Genomic DNA, 19386 nt, shown 5'->3' with positions numbered 1-19386 from the left:
ATCGGTTTGGGTTGCACAGTTGCTTATATAGGACAGCTCAAATTATCAGACCTTATTTTCAAATAAAACACTGAAATATAGATATTCATGATATGAAGATATTTGCTATTTGTTGTAAGAGGGATTTGGTGCAGATTTGGTCAAGTTTGGTGCATTTGCCAGATAACCCGTCGTGAAAACGGCTATTGTCTCTGCTGGACCTGGGATAAGTTCGATCACTGGGGCCCAGGGATGTCGTCCTCGTGCTAACTCTAAAAACGAGGGTATGAAAAACATGATGAAACAAAAGGTCGACACGCTCAGACATTTTTAGGGAAACTAGCATTTTGGGCCTAAGATAAATTGAAAAGGCTAGAGGCAAGAACAGGAGCTAAAACTAGCATTTTTAGTCACCTCTTAACCCTCGCATGTGTGCGGCGTTTGCCAGCTTCTAATGTGTAGGGGGGGGGGGGGGGGGTCGGTTGGACCCCCCCCTTGCCGTTTGGACCCTGATCGAGCTAGAGCTTCGCGGAAAAAACGAGCATGTTGCCCGTGACGAGAGGAAGCCGATGATACCCAATTTTAAGGTCCTAGGTCATTGGTTGACCTTCCAGGTCAGGTCAATGACCCAAAGTCGGGAAAATCGGGACCTGTTAGAAAGTCGTAAAGTGTGGCTGCTAAGGGGTTTTTCGGGGTGCTGATCACGAATATCGTGTTAGTTTTGATCACAGATGATGTCTTGAAGCATTTAGACCAGGTCGGGTCAGGTCAGGTCAGGTCAACCAGTAGGCGTCGTGACGGGTATTCGTAGTACGTGTCAACCGCCTCTGACAGCTTCGTAACATGTTACGAAGTCACCAAAACTACTTCGTAAATGTTCAAATGGTTGCTAAATTCGAATTCAGCTCCAAAAACTAGCCTAGAAACATGTAAAACTCGAAAAAGTGACCCGAGGTCACCCGAGGTCACCAAAGGTCAATGACCTGACCTGACCTTCAGGTGACCTTGCCACACACGGGAGTAACATCAAATCACATGTTTGAACGTTTGAAACCACGAAAAGCTTGCAAACACGCGGCTAGTGCGAGCCGACATACGCGAAATCGCGATTCCGGCCAAACATGGTCTCGGAAAAGAGGTCACAGGTCAAAGGTCATTTGGGTCAGGGTCATGAAATTTTCAGGGTAGGTGTAAAATTGATTAATGCGAGGGTACTGAAAGTTTCGTCGCGATCGGCCGCTTTTTACGCGAGTTATTCGCGAAAAACCATGGGGGGGGGTCCATCCGACCCCCCCCCCCCCCCTACACATGCGAGGGTTAAATATGCAATGTTTATCGAAGAAAAACCGAAAACACAAAATCGGGCAGCATTGCTCAGAAGTCACCCGTAGGCCAAACCACTACAGCCGACCCACACAGGCCTCTATTTTTTTGACATATCAATACCTTGAATGTGCCTAAAGGTACTTGATCAATATTCAATTGAAATGACTGTCATGTTTATAATTGAGCGTCACGACAATGACTTCTGCTTTTACAAGAAAAGGGTAATCTATGCCTACACGTGGGTGTCACTTAAGAGCATTTCTTAGTGCTTTGTGTTTGTTTCAAAGACAATTGCTTATCGATTACAGATATCCACATGGAAAAAGGTGTTTACTTTGCTTTAAAGAAATATGAGCTGGTGTCCGCAAATAAAATCGACAAATAAGGCGTTATCATTTGGTGATATAGATAATAAGGCATCGGGAATAACTTGCGGAGCCGTGAGGTCACGACATTTAGGATAAATGCCTTTTCCCTGCAGCACCCAAAATTATTGTAGGTTTGCCATTTTTTTTCTTGAATAGAAAAAAAAAACTGAGCAGCTTTTAATTGGAAACGTGTATTGTCAACTGCACATCAGTGCAAGCGTTCCTTTTGAAATCTGAGCAGTATTTGGACTTAGGAGAAAGGTTCCTGGCGCACCCTTCCGCAGCGTCCATGACAGCCTTTCTGAAACTGCCGAAAACTACGTGCAATCATTCTTTGTTTTGACATTTGAACGTCATCAATTCGCCCGGACGATTTGACTGTCAGATCCGACCGTATTCTTTTCCGTTGCAATACCGTTCATTGCACGTTATTGCCAAATTACCAGCTGCAATCTTTCACAATTTCGCTGCCAGCCCGTGCGGCGGACGCGCCTGAAGCGCCTGGGGCACTGGTCGGAATTTCGCTGCTCATCAGTCCTCTGACGTCACAGGCGTATCTCATCGCCATGGAAACGGCCAATCAGCGCTCGCGCCGGCCGTCACCTGGAACGAGGCTCCGCCCCGGGGGCGGAGCTCGCAGCGGCCGGCCGGTGAAGCGTATTTACCCTACGCTAAGTTGGGCATACACCCAGAGACAACGCGGAGCACTTGATTGTACAACTTGGCTAAACAGCCAAGTTACACATGCGGCTGTTTGGTGTTTCAATTATACGAGCCTGTCGCGACAACAGCTGTGATCAACAGGCAACAGAGTGCCACGCGTGTTTGCAGTGATAATAGTGAAATCAAATCACGCCGCGGCTAAAGTGGATCAGTGATCGCCGGACAGTGCCAGGACGTCCCCGTGAGCCGCGCGCCGCCGCCTCAGCAGCGCCATGATGCACTCCGGAGGCACCATGAACAACACCGCCATGGCCAGCTACCCGATGCAGAACAACATGCACATGTCCTACCCGCAGCCGCAGAGTCTGCAGAGCTACAACAGCATGGGCGGCATGGCCGTCAACGGCAACTACCCGCCGCCTGCCTCGATGGCGAGTATGACATCGTTCAGCAGCATGGCCCCCGCCCAGCAGATCGGTATGAACAGTTCGTGTATGACGGGTCTGGGCGGCGTCGGCGGCCTGGCGCCGAGCCTGAGTCCGTACAGCCGCGAGCTGACCGGGTCACCACACTCGCCGGTCGGCAGTGCCCTGCAGAGAGCGCGCAACGACAAGACGTACCGGCGCAGCTACACGCACGCCAAGCCGCCCTACAGCTACATCAGCCTCATCACCATGGCCATCCAGAACTCGCCGCAGAAGATGCTGACGCTGAGCGAGATCTACCAGTTCATCATGGACCTGTTCCCGTTCTACCGGCAGAACCAGCAGCGCTGGCAGAACTCGATCCGCCACTCGCTATCGTTCAACGACTGCTTTCTCAAGGTAAATGTACGTACACGCCGCGTGAGAGCAACTCCCGAGTCAGGTCATCTCCGATAAGTTTGTGAAGTGCTTTGTTCGATAGTCGGCAGTTGGTAGAAATGTTTAACTAGAAATCGGTTGGTTGGATATGATTTATAAAAGAGAGAACTCTTCTATTCATGAAGTGCTGAAATTTTATATTCCAATAAAACACTGCAAAATAAACAATGTGCCAGCTCTCAGTTTGAAAACCTATTACAGTTCGAGCTAAAACAAAACAAAATAAACCAAAACCGGTCTAGACGGCAACAGAACCAGATGGTTTCCCGGCCGATTCGCCTCCCAAATCGCATCAGACCACAATAATCACCGCTCCCTCTAACGGTCTACATCGTTTATAAGCCTCCCATGAGAGGAACGGCATCGCCAGGCGGGACCGTCTGTCCCAGCTTCCCATCCGGCCCGCGCGCCCTAAACCCCCTTTCATCGCCTCCCTCGACCGTCGCGGTGCTCAATCCGGTTACCGCGACCGGGCGCCGTTTTTGCCCGCGCCAAATTGGCCGCACCGGCCGCGATTGCCGCGCGGGCCGCTCCTATCCGAGCGGTGTGGTGGTGGCGGGTTTGAGATGCTCAGACGGAGTGAATAGTTACCCGGCTGCTGCGCTCCCGCTCGTACCGTCCCTCCTACCTCGAACCGTCTCGCTCCGTCTCGTTTCGTCTCGCGCCGTCTCGTCTCGTCCAGTCTCATCCTTACGGCCGGGCCGGCCGGGCCGCCACTCCAAAGGCGCGCTCCTCACCGGCCGCATCCCCCGCGCGACTCTCTCACAACAATCCTCTCGAGAGGCGGCCGCTCGCAGACACACGCGCACAGCACGCTGCACGTGCGACTAGAGGTGCGAACGGTCGGGATACCACAGTGGTGCCTAGAGTTGCAGTGACTAGAGGTGCCGTGGCTAGCTCATAGCTGCTGCAAAGATCAGAGCGATTCTCGAATGCAAATATCGTACGACAGCTAAAAGACCCAGACAATTGCCGGATAGCTCATGTAGAAATACGTGAGGTTGTCGGGGAAAGTATCTATGTTCTGCTTATAATCAATACAAAGTTTAGCGTGTTTAGCTGCGCCTACAGATACTAAACACTCATGCGTTCACAGACATTGAAAGGCATTGAAACACAGACGAAATCAATGAGCATACTTTTGACTTCGCCTTTCATTTCGACTTCGCCTTTCAATGGGCATGGGACACTGCCTGATAATGATATTGTTAAATAACTAATAAACAAAATTAGCAAATAGTTACATCACAATCTTCGCCCACCGCCCTATCATTCATCATTTTGTCATAAAATCATTTTATTAAAATGTCATAAAATGCTCCGGTAGCAGTTACGCGTATGTACAAAAGTAGTGAACACACGTTCATCGTTTTTGAGGACTGGTTTGTTTTGTTTAGATAAATATTTCCGTAACAGCATACCACGCGTGCACAACACTGATACGCGAGTCTTCTGGGCGCTCATCTACCGATTTTTATGCATACCGTTTACTACAGATGATTTGTGTACCCATTGATTGAATTATTTTTATGAGACGCAAGAGTACCTCCTCGTGCTTCTCTAAGTCTACACGGTAAAAGGTAAATATCTCGGGGTGCAAATTGTTCAGAAGTCACTGCACATTGCACAATGACTTATACGCCAAGCCGCCGATCTCAAGTCAGTAATCCAATGGCGTGCCGTGCTGACGACAAAGCAGGTACAAATCAGGTTGTTTATTTGGCTCAAAGGTATGTTTTATATCAAAACGTAAATGTTCCTTCGAATCTATGTAGATTTTAACAAGCAATTTTCTCCTTTCGTAAACAGAAACTCACAGGTCTAATAATTGCTTATCGAAGCCCCTGAATAATATCACCTTTTTAACTGTAACACCTTGTAGCTTGTCAGTTCAGCTAAAATAAGCTAAATCTTAATTAAAGTCAATATTCAACAAGAAAGGAGAACATTCATGTTTGCACTCATCCTGTTTTTGCACAAGCACACCATTCAACCGCCAGAAATCAATGTTGGTCTCAAAGTTCATGTGGTCCGTTTGCCAACCAAACTTAAACTAAGTCAAGAGCTTAGGCGGAGCTTAGGCGCGGATCAGTGAGTGTTATTTGCGTTGCGGCTCTGTATTTCGGCGACACCGTTATGCATGATGGAGGCAATTATCGGGTCCCTATATTCGAAAGTGCGGCTTTTGTCGCATGCCCCGAGGCTATCAACCACAGAAGCGTCGACTCAATGCCAGCTCTTGAGTGGAACGCTGGTGGATGACCGCCACTAGTGAGCGGGGTATTTCCATTTTCCGGAATGGAGGCTTCCTTCTAATCCTGCACGCGATCTAGGCGCTCCCAAAGGAAGTTGCAAGTGATAAATTGTGACTGCGACAATCTCTGCTGATGCTCGCATAAGAATGGTGCAGGGTAAAAAATGGAGGACGATGTGCTTGTGTGACAAACCAAATAAGGCATCTTGCAGCACCGCCTGTTTTTTTGCAGTTATATTTATGCCGCACATAGGTACTCTTTCGTCAACAAAATACAAGATTCCAAGAATACCTACCTTTTAGATAAAAAATCATGTGTGTGAGCTCTGCCCTCTTCTACAAGCAATAACAAGTCGTAAAAAGCGTAGGTAAAAGGCCAACGTGTACACCGAATATGAAAACAGCACTTGATCCATTGTGTCTTATCAAACACCGCTCGGACGTGTGTGTATGTTTGCATGTTTGTATATGTACAGTGTACACAGATGAAGCACAGTCGAGATGAGCCACCGTCGAGCGGCGTTCCACCTAGAGCCATGTCAATAATGGGCACAAACTAGGCATACGTTATGATAGGTGAATGAAAGCATCTGATTCAATGGGCCTTCCAAACATCCCTGCATTTTACCGCGAGATGTTAGCCCTCGCCCAGCGAGGGGGGTTGATGCAACCCCCCTCCCTAAGGTTTTTCGCAAATAACGTAAAAACGGCGGCGCGTAGCGCCGCCAAATTTGGCATACCCTCTGCGGCAGCCTTTTCACACCGTTCCAGAAAATTTGAAGTCCCAGTCTTTTCAGGTCAGATCACCAGGTCACAAAAACCGGTACAAGGTCAGGGAAAACTTGGACTAGCTTAGCGGCAACTGAATTCCAGAGTTCACTTTAATTGGTAACAAAGTATATCATACGATGCGCACGGAAGTCCTGATTTCACTGGTGCTTTTATTTTTGCTCTATCTTTACTAGGTAAAATGTTATAAGCGAAAAACGTTTGACATGTTTTAGCAATTTTTTTTCACTCATTTCCCCCCAAAAACCCCCTAAATATTGACTTAGAGTTACCAAACTTTCACAGGGGCGAGATCTCCTATGGATCCACCTACCCTGTAAATTGGGCGTTTCTAAGTGCCATAGGAGCCAATCGCGAGGGAAGGGGGTTCATACCAACCCCCACTCGCCGTCCGTGTTATGGAAAAGGCCCTCGCCTGGCGAGGGTTAACTTCCATCTTGCCCCCAAACTCTCTTCACAGCTACACGATATAGCCTCGTTACTTGCTAGTGCGCCCTGTCTCACCAAATCATCATCATCTCTTCACAACTAATTACCCACGCTTACACTTACCTCAGCGTAGATCACCCAACGTAGACCACCTTCCCTAGTCATCCTCTTCCCCTGCCCTTCCCTACCTGCGCTTCCACCAGCATATTTTGGACTGTGAATTGAGGGCCTATCTCATTGACCCCGCACGGGGCCAAAGTTCCACTGAGATGAGGACACACTCAAACTTAGAGGAACGGTGCGGTCACGGCGACCGATACACGGAAGAGGGACTTATCGTTCGCTGAATCACAACAGGCTATATCAGCTGCCGCAAACGCTCCTCTGATCTGATTCTGGGATGTAATTCGGGCGGCTGTCCTCAGGGCTTCGGCTGACTTTCGGCCAGGGCCCTATGCGCCGAGCACGACATATAACCCCTCGACATCTACTTTTTAAAATTTATTGAAGTACGAGCTCTTCCACATTTTTTGCGATTTGTTTATGACTTCATTGTTTAAAAGCAGCATATTAACCCTCGCCCTGGCAGGGCATTTTTCATAACACGGCCTGGCAGGGGGGGGGGGGTCGATGCGACCCCCCCCTCGCGATTGGCTCCTATGGCACCTAGAAACACCAAATTTGGTAGGTAGGTGGGCCCCCTGGAGTTCTCGCCCTGTGCAAATTTGGTCGCTCTAGGTCAATATTTAGGGGGGTTTTGGGGGGTATAAATGTAAAAATTTCGGTAAAAACATGTCAAAAGTTTTTCGCTTATAACTTTTGATCTATTTAAGATAGAGCAAAAAGAAAAGCACCAGTGAACTCAGCACGTCAAGGCGCGTCGAATGGTGTACTTTTAGCTTGCTTAAGTGTACTTAAAGTTTTTCTTAAATTTTAAGTGAACTTTAATTAATGAATTAAGTTAAACTTAACCAAATTGCATCATATTGCATATCAGTCGATTCGGCTGATCACAAGGAACATAATGACACCATTTTTTAAGCTCTAGCTTCATTATGTGCCAAGTTATTGGCAAAAACGTCTTTTGACCTCGGTTGACCTCATTTGACCTGACCCATGGATAAGTACACCAAACAGAGAAGCACCAAGTGACCTGCTGTTAATTACTGTGGTTTCAAAGCACAAAAGTGATAGAACGAAGCGGATATCTCCAGTATTTTCCGAATTTAGTATTTTCCCATAGGCTTAACATTATGACGTAATGACCTCTAGCTGACCTCAGGTCAGTGGCACCAAAAAACCAGAACTATATGTTATACAACTCGGTGAACTTAGCACACCCTGAAAGTTTGAAGGAAATCAGTCAAAAACTGTGAGTTGGACAGGTGCAAACAGAAAATTGAAATTTGACCATGACCTTTTTCCGGTTTTTCTGACCTGGCGACCTGACCCAAGGTCACCCGGACCTGAAATTTGCAGGTCATATGTAAAAAGGTTGCCCCATAGGCTGTGCCAAATTTGGCGGCGCTGCGCGCCGCCGTTTTTACGCTAGCTTCGAAAAACCTTAGGGGGGGGTCGCATCGCCCCCCCCCCCCCCTGCCAGGGCGAGGGTTAAAAACTATGTTGTATGTTTTTGGCCTCGCAACAGTCAAAATATCTCATCACGTATGCTGTTCGTGGTCCATTTGAAACAGCGAGACGAAAGTTAGCACGAACCATATTCTTGAAACATCATACCTACACTTTTCACTTGACTTTTACAACATTTTAGTAAACAATGGCGTCGAGAACAGCAATAATTGCCTTTATTGTCTAACGTAACTTATAAACTAAAAATATACAGAACTAACAATATGAATTGATGTTCGATGTAGATAAGTGTGTGGCGACATAACATAAGCAATTATTATAAGTAGTGCGCTTACTGATAATGTGCGAAACCATTGTAAGCAAGGCTTATGTATTCAAGTAGCATGCTTATGTTGATCTCAGGCTGAGTGAGCGCTCAAGTGTTGAGTGGGCGCGCCAAAACAGTATTTGTAGTACGCGAATGACGTCATTAGAAATGACATGACCTAGCTTCATACATTGCGGCCGATACAAGTCCGATAGGTAGGGAGTGTGGAGTAGCGTTGGTCTGCTGCCAGCACCCAAAGTCAGCATTAAATGAGATAGTGATAGTTCAAAGTTTTTTTTTGCGATATTTCTCATCATTGTCATTATTTGCGTTTTGTGTGCTTTTTAAATGGCAACGGAAGGGCATAGATAGTCCTTCGTTATTATTCAACGTTAAATAAGGGGATAATGTTTCTCTTACAATTCACATTAACGATACATAAATCAAATGTAAATAGACTTTGTACTTACATATTTTAATAATAGTATCGTAACACACAAGTTATTATCATGAGTCACACGAAAAAAAACATAGTTGTAGAGAAACTCATACTAATATGCACCACGCCGACCCTTCAGCTCAGCCGGTCCTGCCCGTCCATATTTGACAAGAGGGTGACTCTAATTGTCACAAGGAGCGTGGTACGTGCGCCATTTTTACCATTATGTGGTAATTTGGACGCTGGTAGCGCGTCAGGGCGATAGTTGAGGTAATTGTCAGGACACGGAAAAACAGCTTGTTTGCTAGAAAGTCAAAATTGTTCAGAAATTGGTGAAGGGTGACTCCGGCGTGATTTCGTTAATTTGAATGTGGGCACTGGTGATCAAAGCTGATAAATGCAATTGTTCGAGTTTTCATTATTATGAAGTTAAAATAAAAGTAGAAAGACTAGGGCATTATAGTGTTGTCGACTGGTTGTCAATATTCTTGGAATACGATATTCCCTCTCAACAATCCCTGACACCAATACTGTGCTGAAAATAACATGTGTATCCACTGGCCACCGGCCTATACGAATAGACAAACTGTATCGGACGAGTATGACAGTGTAATGCTAATCGTGCAAGTCGACTGGTTTCAGATTGTGTGCTATAACCAAGAATTAGGTCCAGTTTACTAGAGCCAAAGGCAAAGCCCAAAACAAACTCAAGAAAAACTTCAACATGAACAACTAGGCTTTGCTCTATCCCTGTCAGTTGTTCTGTCTCTTGTCGCTCGTTCTGACCTCCTCCCTTCTTGTCTTCCACAGGTGCCGCGGACACCGGACAAGCCCGGCAAGGGCAGCTTCTGGGCGCTGCACCCCGAGTCGGGCAACATGTTCGAGAACGGCTGCTACCTGCGCCGCCAGAAGCGCTTCAAGGACGAGAAGAAGGAGGCGGTACGGCAGGCGGCGCGCGCCATCACCCACTCGGGGGAGGCCGCGCCGGGCTCGCGCTCCAAGAAGGAGCGAGCTGAGGTGAAGAAGGAAGCGGCGGCGGCGGTGGGCGCGGGCGCGGCGGCCGGCGGGGGGCCTCCGGTCAGCGGCGGCGGCCCACTGACCCCGTCCGTGTCCTCGCCGCTGGGCAGCACGGCCCCTCCGTCCTGTCAAACCACACACACCGCGCACCTGGAGCCGGCCCCCAAACTGGAGCCAGCACCAGCTGGTGAGGAGGCGCACCACCAGCACCCGGGGCAGCACCAGCACCAGCTGACCGACTACTACGGCGGACCGCCGCCGCCGCTGCCGCCCCACCTCAAACAGGACCCCTACAAGGACGTCTACAAGGACCCGCACTACAACCCCTTCTCGATAAACAATATCATGGCTAACGAGAACAAGGGCGCGCCGGCGGACAAGTTTGTGTACGACCTACCGACGCAGTACGGCGGGTACGGCATGGCCTACGCGCCGCCGTCCAGTCTGCCGCCGGAGCCCTACTACTACCAGCCGCTCCACTCATCCAACGCTCTTCTGTGATCGGAGCAGCTGCGGCCCTGAACCTCCCCTTCCCCCCCCCCCGCGCCTAGTGTCGGGCGACCGCCAGCGCGCCGGGCGTGCGTGCGTGCGAGCGTGTGTTGTTACAGTGGCCGAGAGGGCGCCTGGGTCAGTGTGTTGTTATTACTGTTGTGATGTGCTTTTCCCGGCCCGTGCAGCGGCAACGTGCGCCGGCAGGACCGGCCGTGGGGTGCCGAAGGCCAGTGACCCGAGCTGGTGAAGTGGTCATTGGGGGATATCTGGGTCACACGAGGTCAGTATCTTGAAGATGTGGTCACAAAACCAGCACACTGTCTCATGCCTTCAGCGGGAAGGAGCAGCCGGTGCCGCTCCGTCCTGACTGCAACCCGTGCAGCTGGGTGTGACCTCGACCCTGACCTGACCTGACCTCAGGCGCCCGCCGCCGTCCCGGTCAGGTCAGGGCCTGCCGACCAAGCCTCCGCACCGAAGAGGCAGTGTGATCGAAATGTTCGTGCTTTGCTTAGGGTAGTGGATGGTAACGTTGATCGCCGGGTGCTACCTCTGAGGTCACAGAGGTCACTGGGGTCACCCGGGTCACCGCAGAGGTCAGAGGTCAGTGGAAGGCCGCTAGGTACAAGCTAGGGCTCTGGAAACACCAGAGCTGAGTATTACTGTGACACATATCTTAGTTGTCGATGCTTTTTATTGTGCCAACGCAGCAGAGGAGCATTGGAATGCTTTTGCAGCCGTGTAGAATAAGTTTCTTGTGTGAGTTTTAACTTGTTTGAATTTTATCAGAGGAAGGTTTGGCCGTTGGTTTTGGCCTTTTCTCGAACCCGAACAATACATTCCAGTATCATACCAACTTCAGTATTGCCATTTTGGATTGTGTTTCTGTTATGTACTTTGACGCCATTTCATGTTGCATATGATTTTATATCGCAGTGTTTTTATTTTGTACACCAAACTTTGCTACATGTCAATGTTTTTTTGCAGCTTATGCCTTCTAATAACTACTTAATTGTGTGAATATGTGTTGGTAAATTTTACATATATGAAGTGCGACTGTCGTCCAATCAAGAATAAAATATTAATAAAAGTATTCCTTTTTAATCAACCATGGAGTGGTCGGGGGATAGTGGGTGCTGTCAAACATTGTTGGTAATCGCTACCACAGACCACAAATAATAGTCTTGTTTCAACATACTCACTATCTGCTACGATACGCAAAGGAAGCGAGGTGATGCACGACAACTGATTATTGCACCTCTTGGGATGCTCAAGAAGTCAACATTTAGTGATGGGCAAGACGTAGCGTTATGTCCAGGATCTTTTCCCAAATGCAAGGCATGGATACAGTTAGTAAGTTATCCTTCATTCATCTTTCCTCATGTCATCGTCAGTCAAACAGGACTGCACGGGTTTTTGATAATTCAAACAAGACAAGAGCCACATTCCATGAATCGTATTATATTCAGTTGCCTACAACGGAAGAAATGTTACGTTATTACGTAATTTATTGCCTTTCACGAAAACGTCTTTCACAACCGGAAGAAAGATAGGAAGGACAGCTTGACCGTCGCCTTGAAAACGCCCTTCAGGCACGGAACGATGCAAGAATAAAGCTGTTATGCTGAACAAATAACCGGAAAACGTGAGACAATGGCGAGGATCCATGTAACCACACACATTGCACGCTTTTCCTAGCAACGGACATCGATTTTAACTCGTTGTAACCCAAGGCATGCATCGCAAAGATAATACATCACAACGAGGCTTGATGGATACCTTTGAATCATTCATCGTCGAACTTTCATTGTAAGCATATTGTACTATAATATACGTGATAGTTTATCACTATGCGCGACATCAGCGCATCAATTGTTACATTTTTTATTGTTAAAATCTGTATCAAGATAACTCGGCTTTATCGGACAGTTTCGTGGTCTTTATTGCCACTGCTTAAGCGAATTGCATTGTCACATTTTCAGCGAATTGCATTCACAAAATCTGTTATAAAATCATTGCATTTTCACTGCTACTCTGAAACTAGAAATCTGGTGAGAGCTAGACGTTTAGAAGTCTTCTCCGCTCAATGATGCACTTAGAGGCAAGGTGGGCGTCGAACTAATGAGACGTCACTGTTAGGTCACACCCACAGTGATAGGGTCCAAGATGTATGACGAAGACTTTGCAGATGGATTCGGCTTATGGCATTTTGTGTGTTGGTGGGAGGCGCCTCATGACTCTGCTTCCAGCTGCTTCACTCCCCCTAAAAAGAAACCAATGCTCGCATCAATTTAGCAGCACATGCTCACCCTCTCTCCTTTTTTTATAAATTTAGTCCGAACCATTTGATGGGAAGGATTCACAAGGACAGAGCCACCGCTAAGCGATGCTTGTTGCGGTGACCCTGTCCTCTACCCTCCGATCGCGCAATTCCAGTTCTATGGCAGTATTTAGAGTCCAAAGTTTAACGTGCGCACATAGCCGCGCACGGCCGGTCCCCTCACTGACTTCACCTGGCTACGGCCTGCCATCAACCGCAAACATACCTGTCAGGAGGCCCATAAAGCGCCCGTCGCGCTTCGAACCCGGACTGTTGTAACCGGGAACGTGTGCTCTCACCACGCGGAGTCCAACGCTCTACCAACTGAGCTACGGGACCGAACTATGTTGGTGTGTGTGGTCCTCCTCTTCCTTCTCCCCTCTTCCTCTCTCCCTCTCTCTTTCTCTCTTTCTCTCTCTCTCTCTCTGTCTCTCTCTCTGTCTCTCTCTCTGTCTCTCTCTGTCTCTCTCTCTGTCTCTCTCTGTCTCTCTCTGGTCTCTCTATCTTCCCCCCTCTCTCTCTCTCTCTCTCTCTCTCTCTCTCTCTCTCTCTCTCTCTCTCTCTCCCTGTCCGTCTCACCACCATTCCTTCCGTTCGCACTGTGTCCGTTTTCCGGGACCGCACTGATTCGGTCGATGCTCGAGGTAGGTCTCCGGGGAGGCAGGGCTCGGCGACCCCACAGGGGCCCATGGGACCGGGGCGACACGTGTCTGGCGGTCAGTGTGGGTCCAGATTGGAAAATACCGTGACCGCTGCCCCCGTCAGCGGTGATGCTGGAGCTTTTGATTCGAGGTGATGACGTAGGAAAGACGACTGAAACTAGCAGAGGGACAACAGAAGCGTGTGACGGTGACGATGCTGGCGACAAAGGCGACGAAAAAGCTGAAGATGATGGTGACGGGACGCCGTAGACGTTATAATGCTCTATTACATGATAAGGTAACGTTTTGTGAATAATCCGTCATGGTCATGTGCGCAGAGGAAAATACAATCAAAAGTGGTAGACAACTGGTTGATGTGCTCTTTGTGAATTCAGTGAATATTGTGATCAAACATTGCCATAGCTTTACTAGATTCATTTAGCTAGTCTCGTACCTCAACTTTGGTCATTTTAGAGAAAACAGATTGCAGATTCAAAAGTAAACCTGGGTCTTTTGAATCTAGGAATGGTAGGGATGTATTGTCAAATGAAACGGCACTGAAACCACGCATCAGACTTTTTAAAATCAATCAATGCCGCTTCCCCAGGTGCGACTGAATTGGTGACGTTGCTGGTCATTTCCTTTCAGAACTTCCCGAGTTTCTGACAATCATTTACCCACCACCACGCCCCTAAACGGCAGCAATTTACTCATACAAAGAACTGACCAAACACAAAACCGTTCCACGGAAACGGCAGTCACAAATGATCGCGCCGATAACCAATAGCCAGTGTCCACGGATCACCAAACACCCGATGTCTGAATGAGTTCTGTTCCGACAGGAGCATTGCGACAAATTACCCCCACACCTCGGGTGACTCCTTTATCAAGAGCGCGTTATTGCGATTCATTGATCGCATGGCCCGCACAAAGCCTGTAGGCGCCGCGACCAGCGTACATACATTCAACAGCTCATTGTCAGCCGAATAGTTCCATTTATGACGCGCCCCGTCGGTGTCCGCCCTGAGGCTCGCTGATTAATTTGCTGAGTGGTCGGTGCGGCTCGCGCCGGCCGCTCGGTTGATGTCTTTTTGCACGATGCATTGATTTGCACTGGAGCCAACTCTCAGTGGGAGGTCACCAGGTATTGTGTGCTAAGTGCTGCGGCTGTCCGCGGAAACTGGCACCATGGAAGGTTTGTAAAATCGCCAGGTCTTACTCACTTGATGGTGGGGATGTAATAACTTGCGGACTCGGCAATGGCTCAATTTTGACTGCCTGCCAGGCTAGGCTGATAAATCGTTCTCACTCCTGTGCACCAAAGTGCCTCTATCAAATACCCTCCGAGCAAACCACATAACCTCTGAAATCAAATAATTGCGCAGATCAATAATTAATTTTTTCAGCTGACAACTAGGCTACAAAACATTTAACCCTCGCCCGTAAACGGTGTTTTGCCACCTTCGCCCATGCAGGGGGGGGGGGGTTGGTGCAACCCCCCTGGCGTTTGAAAACGGAGCGTCGTAGAGCTTAGCGGAAAAGACCAACGGATTGCTCTCAACGAGATCTCGCGATTGGTGGTATATTTTTTGGTCCTAGGTCAACATTTGACCTACTTATGACCGGTCAAAGGTCAAATTTTCGGAAAAATCGAACTTTTCAGATTTCCGCGCCGATTGCGGCAAAACGGTGAGAGATATCGACTTGAAACCTTCACTATCGTGATCCTTGATCAATTCTCTATCGTTTGGTGTGTATTTCGATGTCATACCTCTAAAAATGATGCGTTGGGAGCATCGTAAGTCTGCAAGGTCATTTGTGCATTGGGTCACGTCAGGCGTGTGACGTCACTGACCTGACCCTGACCCAAAATGAACTACAAGAAACAACCGACGATGCCTGAAATGGATAGCAAATTCGAATTCAGGGCATCAAAATACCCCGAAAAGGCATACAAGTGCAAGAAATCATTACAGGTCAAACGAGGTCACTGATCTTACCTTGACCTTTAGTAACCTTCAAAATGTCAACGGACATTGTGCCAATGTCAAATCAGCCAGTTGTGATTCTAAAACAATCCATCAGTGTGCCAGGTCAGTCGGCATTTATACCAATGTGAAGCAATCTCCAATTTAGCGTAAATCTTGCCGGAGGTTGTTCCCTTTATGACGTCATAACTCCGTGACCTGACATGACCTTGACAAAAAATACTACAAAAGTTGCGCAAAGGATGCCCCAAAGGGTACTGAAAATTTGAGCAGGCTATCTGCAACGGTTCGGCGTGTAGCTAAGAAAAACCTCAGGGGGGGGGGGGGGTTGCACCAACTACATGGGCGAGGGTTAAGAGCTTCCAATGACTGAAAGATTGGCCAAAATAACATGATAGGAAATTCGATGGGTTCTAGACGCGGCTGATGTCTCGGATTTCTCTTTGACTTACCATGAACATAGAGGCACCACTAGCAATCGTTTGATCTAGCTCTATGGGCATGGTGATTTGCTCTCAATGTATCAGTGTGTGCCGATTCTGCAAAATATATCCCTGTGGAAGTGTCTAATTGGCACCAAATATTCGGAGACTTTCCATCTTCAGTTTTCGCTGTTGCTGTAGGTATTTGCAGCTTTATTTATTTGACAGAAATATTAGTCAGCTTGAGATGTGCTTCTAAGCTTCAGGTAAGTTAAACGCTATTCTTACTAGAAAACCCCTTACGCTCTGAGGTTAATTTGCTTGCAAATCAAGTTTTACGCGCTCGTTCTAACGTTTCCCGTGTGACCAAAATTACCGTATTAACCCTTTTGACACCGTTTCAAACGTCTCACGGCCTCAACTGGTCCCCGGGGACAGAGTGCCACAAAGCGCCAATTACCTCCGCACGGCCGCCACCGATTGAATGCAAATAATTCATACGGGCTCGACGCGGCACAGTCGCACGTGCAGCGGCTTAAATTTTAATTGCGACTCGAGCCGTCAGGGCGTGCCGTGATTTTGTCCCTGTAACGAGCCTCGCGTGTTCGCGTCGCGCTCGCCGACCGGGCGTCACGAACGTCGAGCTCGACGACCGCGCCGCACGAGCGTCGGTCGCGGCGAAACGGCCGCCCGACAACAGCCGTGACAATTAGATAAAAGTGATTACTGCAGTGGCTGAGTTTTAATCGCGGTCGCCGTCGGGGGCGGCTGTAATGGCGACAGGTCTGCTGGGAACAGGTGGCCTAGGGGTCTGGGAGGGGGCAGGGGGCTTTGGCAGGTGCAGGGTTGAGCCGGGGTAGGGAAAGGGCTGCAGGATACCTGCGTGGACGGAAGTGGACGGCTTAATGGAGTACAACTACCCCATCAGTGGGAAACACGGGTAAATTATCTCACCTGTCCTTTGGAGGGTGACCGTAAAATCGAACGAGCTGATTGGTGCGAGCGAGACACACTGCACACTACATTAACAACGTACAGTGTGCATGAGGCCTGTGTCCGGGGTTGTGGGTTGTGTTTCACGCTATGGATTTTTATTTATCCCATTGTTCCGTGCTGTGATAAGAAAAGATGGACTTCTTGAAATTGATGTCTAGTGGGAAGGACAAATGGTCAGCAAAACTAATGCGTCACATATGGTGGTTATTAATACCTTGAGACTTGAGAGCTGTGTCTATTATCAGTATTTGCGTTTCCGTGTTACTGCGGCTCAATGCCTTGACTCGGTGTCGTTCCTAGGTGACTCGATGTCCTGATTTCTGTCCCTACTTGGTGCCGTAGCCGTGCCTCTGTGTCTCTGTGACTTCGTTCTCTGAATCGGTTTCGTGAATCCGCGACTCCCTGCTATGACTCGGTGTCGTGACTCCGCAACTCCCTTTTCTGACTCGGTGTCGTGACTCCGCCACCTCCTCCTCTAACTCGATGTCGTGATTCTTCGACTCCCTGCTCTGACTCGGCGTCGTTCCTCCGCGACTGCCTTCTCTGACTCGACTGTGCCTCCATGACTCCCTCCTCTGACTCGGTGTCGTGACTCCACGACTCCCTCCTCTGACTCGGTGTCGTGCCTCCGACCGTGGCGGCCGGCACTATACATCACGGTTGTTGTAATGACCCCGTGTGAATCTTTAATGGCGGCTGCATTATTGAGTGGGCGGCCGGCGGCCGGCGGCCGGCGTGTCGCCACCGCAATCAATGCTCCATAACGGCGCCATTTTACCGGTGTCGACCCCCTGGTCGGGGCCGACCCTCCCTCCTCTCCCCTCCGGGAGCAATCGGGAGCGAGACGGGCCGCAGCTCCGTCAAAACAAGCATCACAGATACAATGTAACTAAGGAATAGAAGCAGCATTCTTCATTGTTACATAATCCTGCATGAAATAAATGGCGCGAGGCGCTAGGTATACCAAAGAGGTACCGGTTTTCCTAAAAAAATTGTTCTCGCCCTAGTTTTTACCCTCGGCAATTCACTTGTCACAGACACAAACAAATTACAGCTCAAATCAATTTACCTCTCGAATCGAGTCCAATGCATGCAGAGACATCTGAGGCCGCCGCATGGGTGCCTCCGATACCAGTACGAACCGCTGCAGTAGGGCAATTCGGGATGATTAATTCAATATTACTATGACCAACGCGGCTGAGGTGGATAGTTGTTAGTTCGGGGCACGATCAACAAGAAGTGGCGATAATTTGTCAATGGTCAATCATTACCAAGTCGGCTCTCAAAGAGGAATGGACGGAGGAAGGACGGGCGAGCGGATGTATGAACAAATATAGCAAGACCTTGGAGAGCATTTGTTGTCTACATATGTTTGCGTGCAGTTCAAATATCCGGCGAACGGCGCCACTCTCCTGCAAGGCTTATCTGATTTTGCTTAGCTAATTGTAATGTCATCAGCATTATCACAACCGGAACTTTCCCGAAGTGTCTCATATTGACGCACAATGGCAGTCAATACGCTCATAAGATTTACTCATCGTGTGGTTCAAACAGCGATCAGCCCCCCCCCCCCCCCGAGTTTATAGTTTTCCTCATGCACCTCAAGGGACTCCCACGCAATAGAATCAATATGTCATGAGTAAGTTCAATGTTTGAACCGTTTGGATAAACATTGCAAATTATCATGCAAGTAAACTGACTTTCGATCAATCCAGAATGGCAGTCCCCATGAATGATCAAATTTCCCATAAAACACTACCGTCGATTGGTTTAGGTTATCAATGAAAGGAACCCACCAGCGACTAACGTCACCGCGCTGCGACGTATCTGAAGTAATGATTGAAATGTTACCTGGTTTAGTCGTGTTACACTGTAAGAAAACGAGCACAAAACAAAGAAAACATGTTACGAAAACTAAGTATGAAGAAAGAAGGCCGTTCTGGTCCTGTATCATTTTCATGTTAATTGGTGCTACATTCTTACAGTTTATAAATTAGCATATCCTTTGAAGACATTCCTGGAAATTATGAACTTTTTACGAAAGGATAAAGAGTTGGTACTTCTCAGCAGTACCTTTAAAGTTTTTTTTAATGAAAACAAAATGTTAATTTCAAGTGCTAAGAACAACTATGCTTTTAATCTCTGCAGTTCGAGAAGTATTGCAATTGCCAATTTCCTCCAAAATCCGTTAGAAGATCAGACGTGTGGAACGACCCAGCCAGCACCCAAGCCTCCGTCTGTCTCCACGCCTGAGGTCCGCGGTGGCAGCGGCCGGGCTCGGGCGCACCTCGCGCCAGCCGCACCCGCCGCTTTTTGGCGCCATAAACTGCCCAATTGGTATTCCGGCGGTGGCGCGCGCGGGAGAAATGCGCGCACCGCACCTCGCCGTCTCGCGCCGGAGCGACGTCACATCGCGAAGGTGGGGTCCGTCGCCGAGGCGGGGACGACCCCACGAGAGCCCGGTAACTTCGTCGCCCATGGGATGACTCCGCGGAAGTTGAGTCAA

The 19386-nt window shown here is 48.6% G+C and overlaps 1 protein-coding gene across 2 annotated transcripts; it reads left to right on the top strand.

Moving 5' to 3' along the window:
- Positions 1-2348: 2348 nt before the first annotated feature.
- Positions 2349-11606, top strand: LOC122388246 (silk gland factor 1-like). 2 transcript variants are annotated; one of them, XM_043379143.1, is made up of 2 exons: positions 2349-3160; positions 9818-11606. In XM_043379143.1, the coding sequence occupies exons 1-2, from the start codon at positions 2609-2611 to the stop codon at positions 10523-10525; spliced, it is 1260 nt and encodes a 419-aa protein (XP_043235078.1). In that variant the 5' UTR covers positions 2349-2608; the 3' UTR covers positions 10526-11606. The 2 variants fall into 2 exon arrangements, with proteins under 2 accessions (XP_043235078.1, XP_043235077.1); XM_043379142.1 differs by having other exon boundaries at positions 2349-3166.
- The last annotated feature ends 7780 nt before the right edge of the window (positions 11607-19386 follow it).

Source organism: Amphibalanus amphitrite, unplaced genomic scaffold, assembly GCF_019059575.1.
Source record: "Amphibalanus amphitrite isolate SeventyFive unplaced genomic scaffold, NRLGWU_Aamphi_draft 000314F_arrow, whole genome shotgun sequence".
Taxonomy (NCBI): Eukaryota; Metazoa; Arthropoda; class Thecostraca; order Balanomorpha; family Balanidae; genus Amphibalanus; species Amphibalanus amphitrite.
This window is presented reverse-complemented; position numbering and strand designations above follow the sequence as displayed.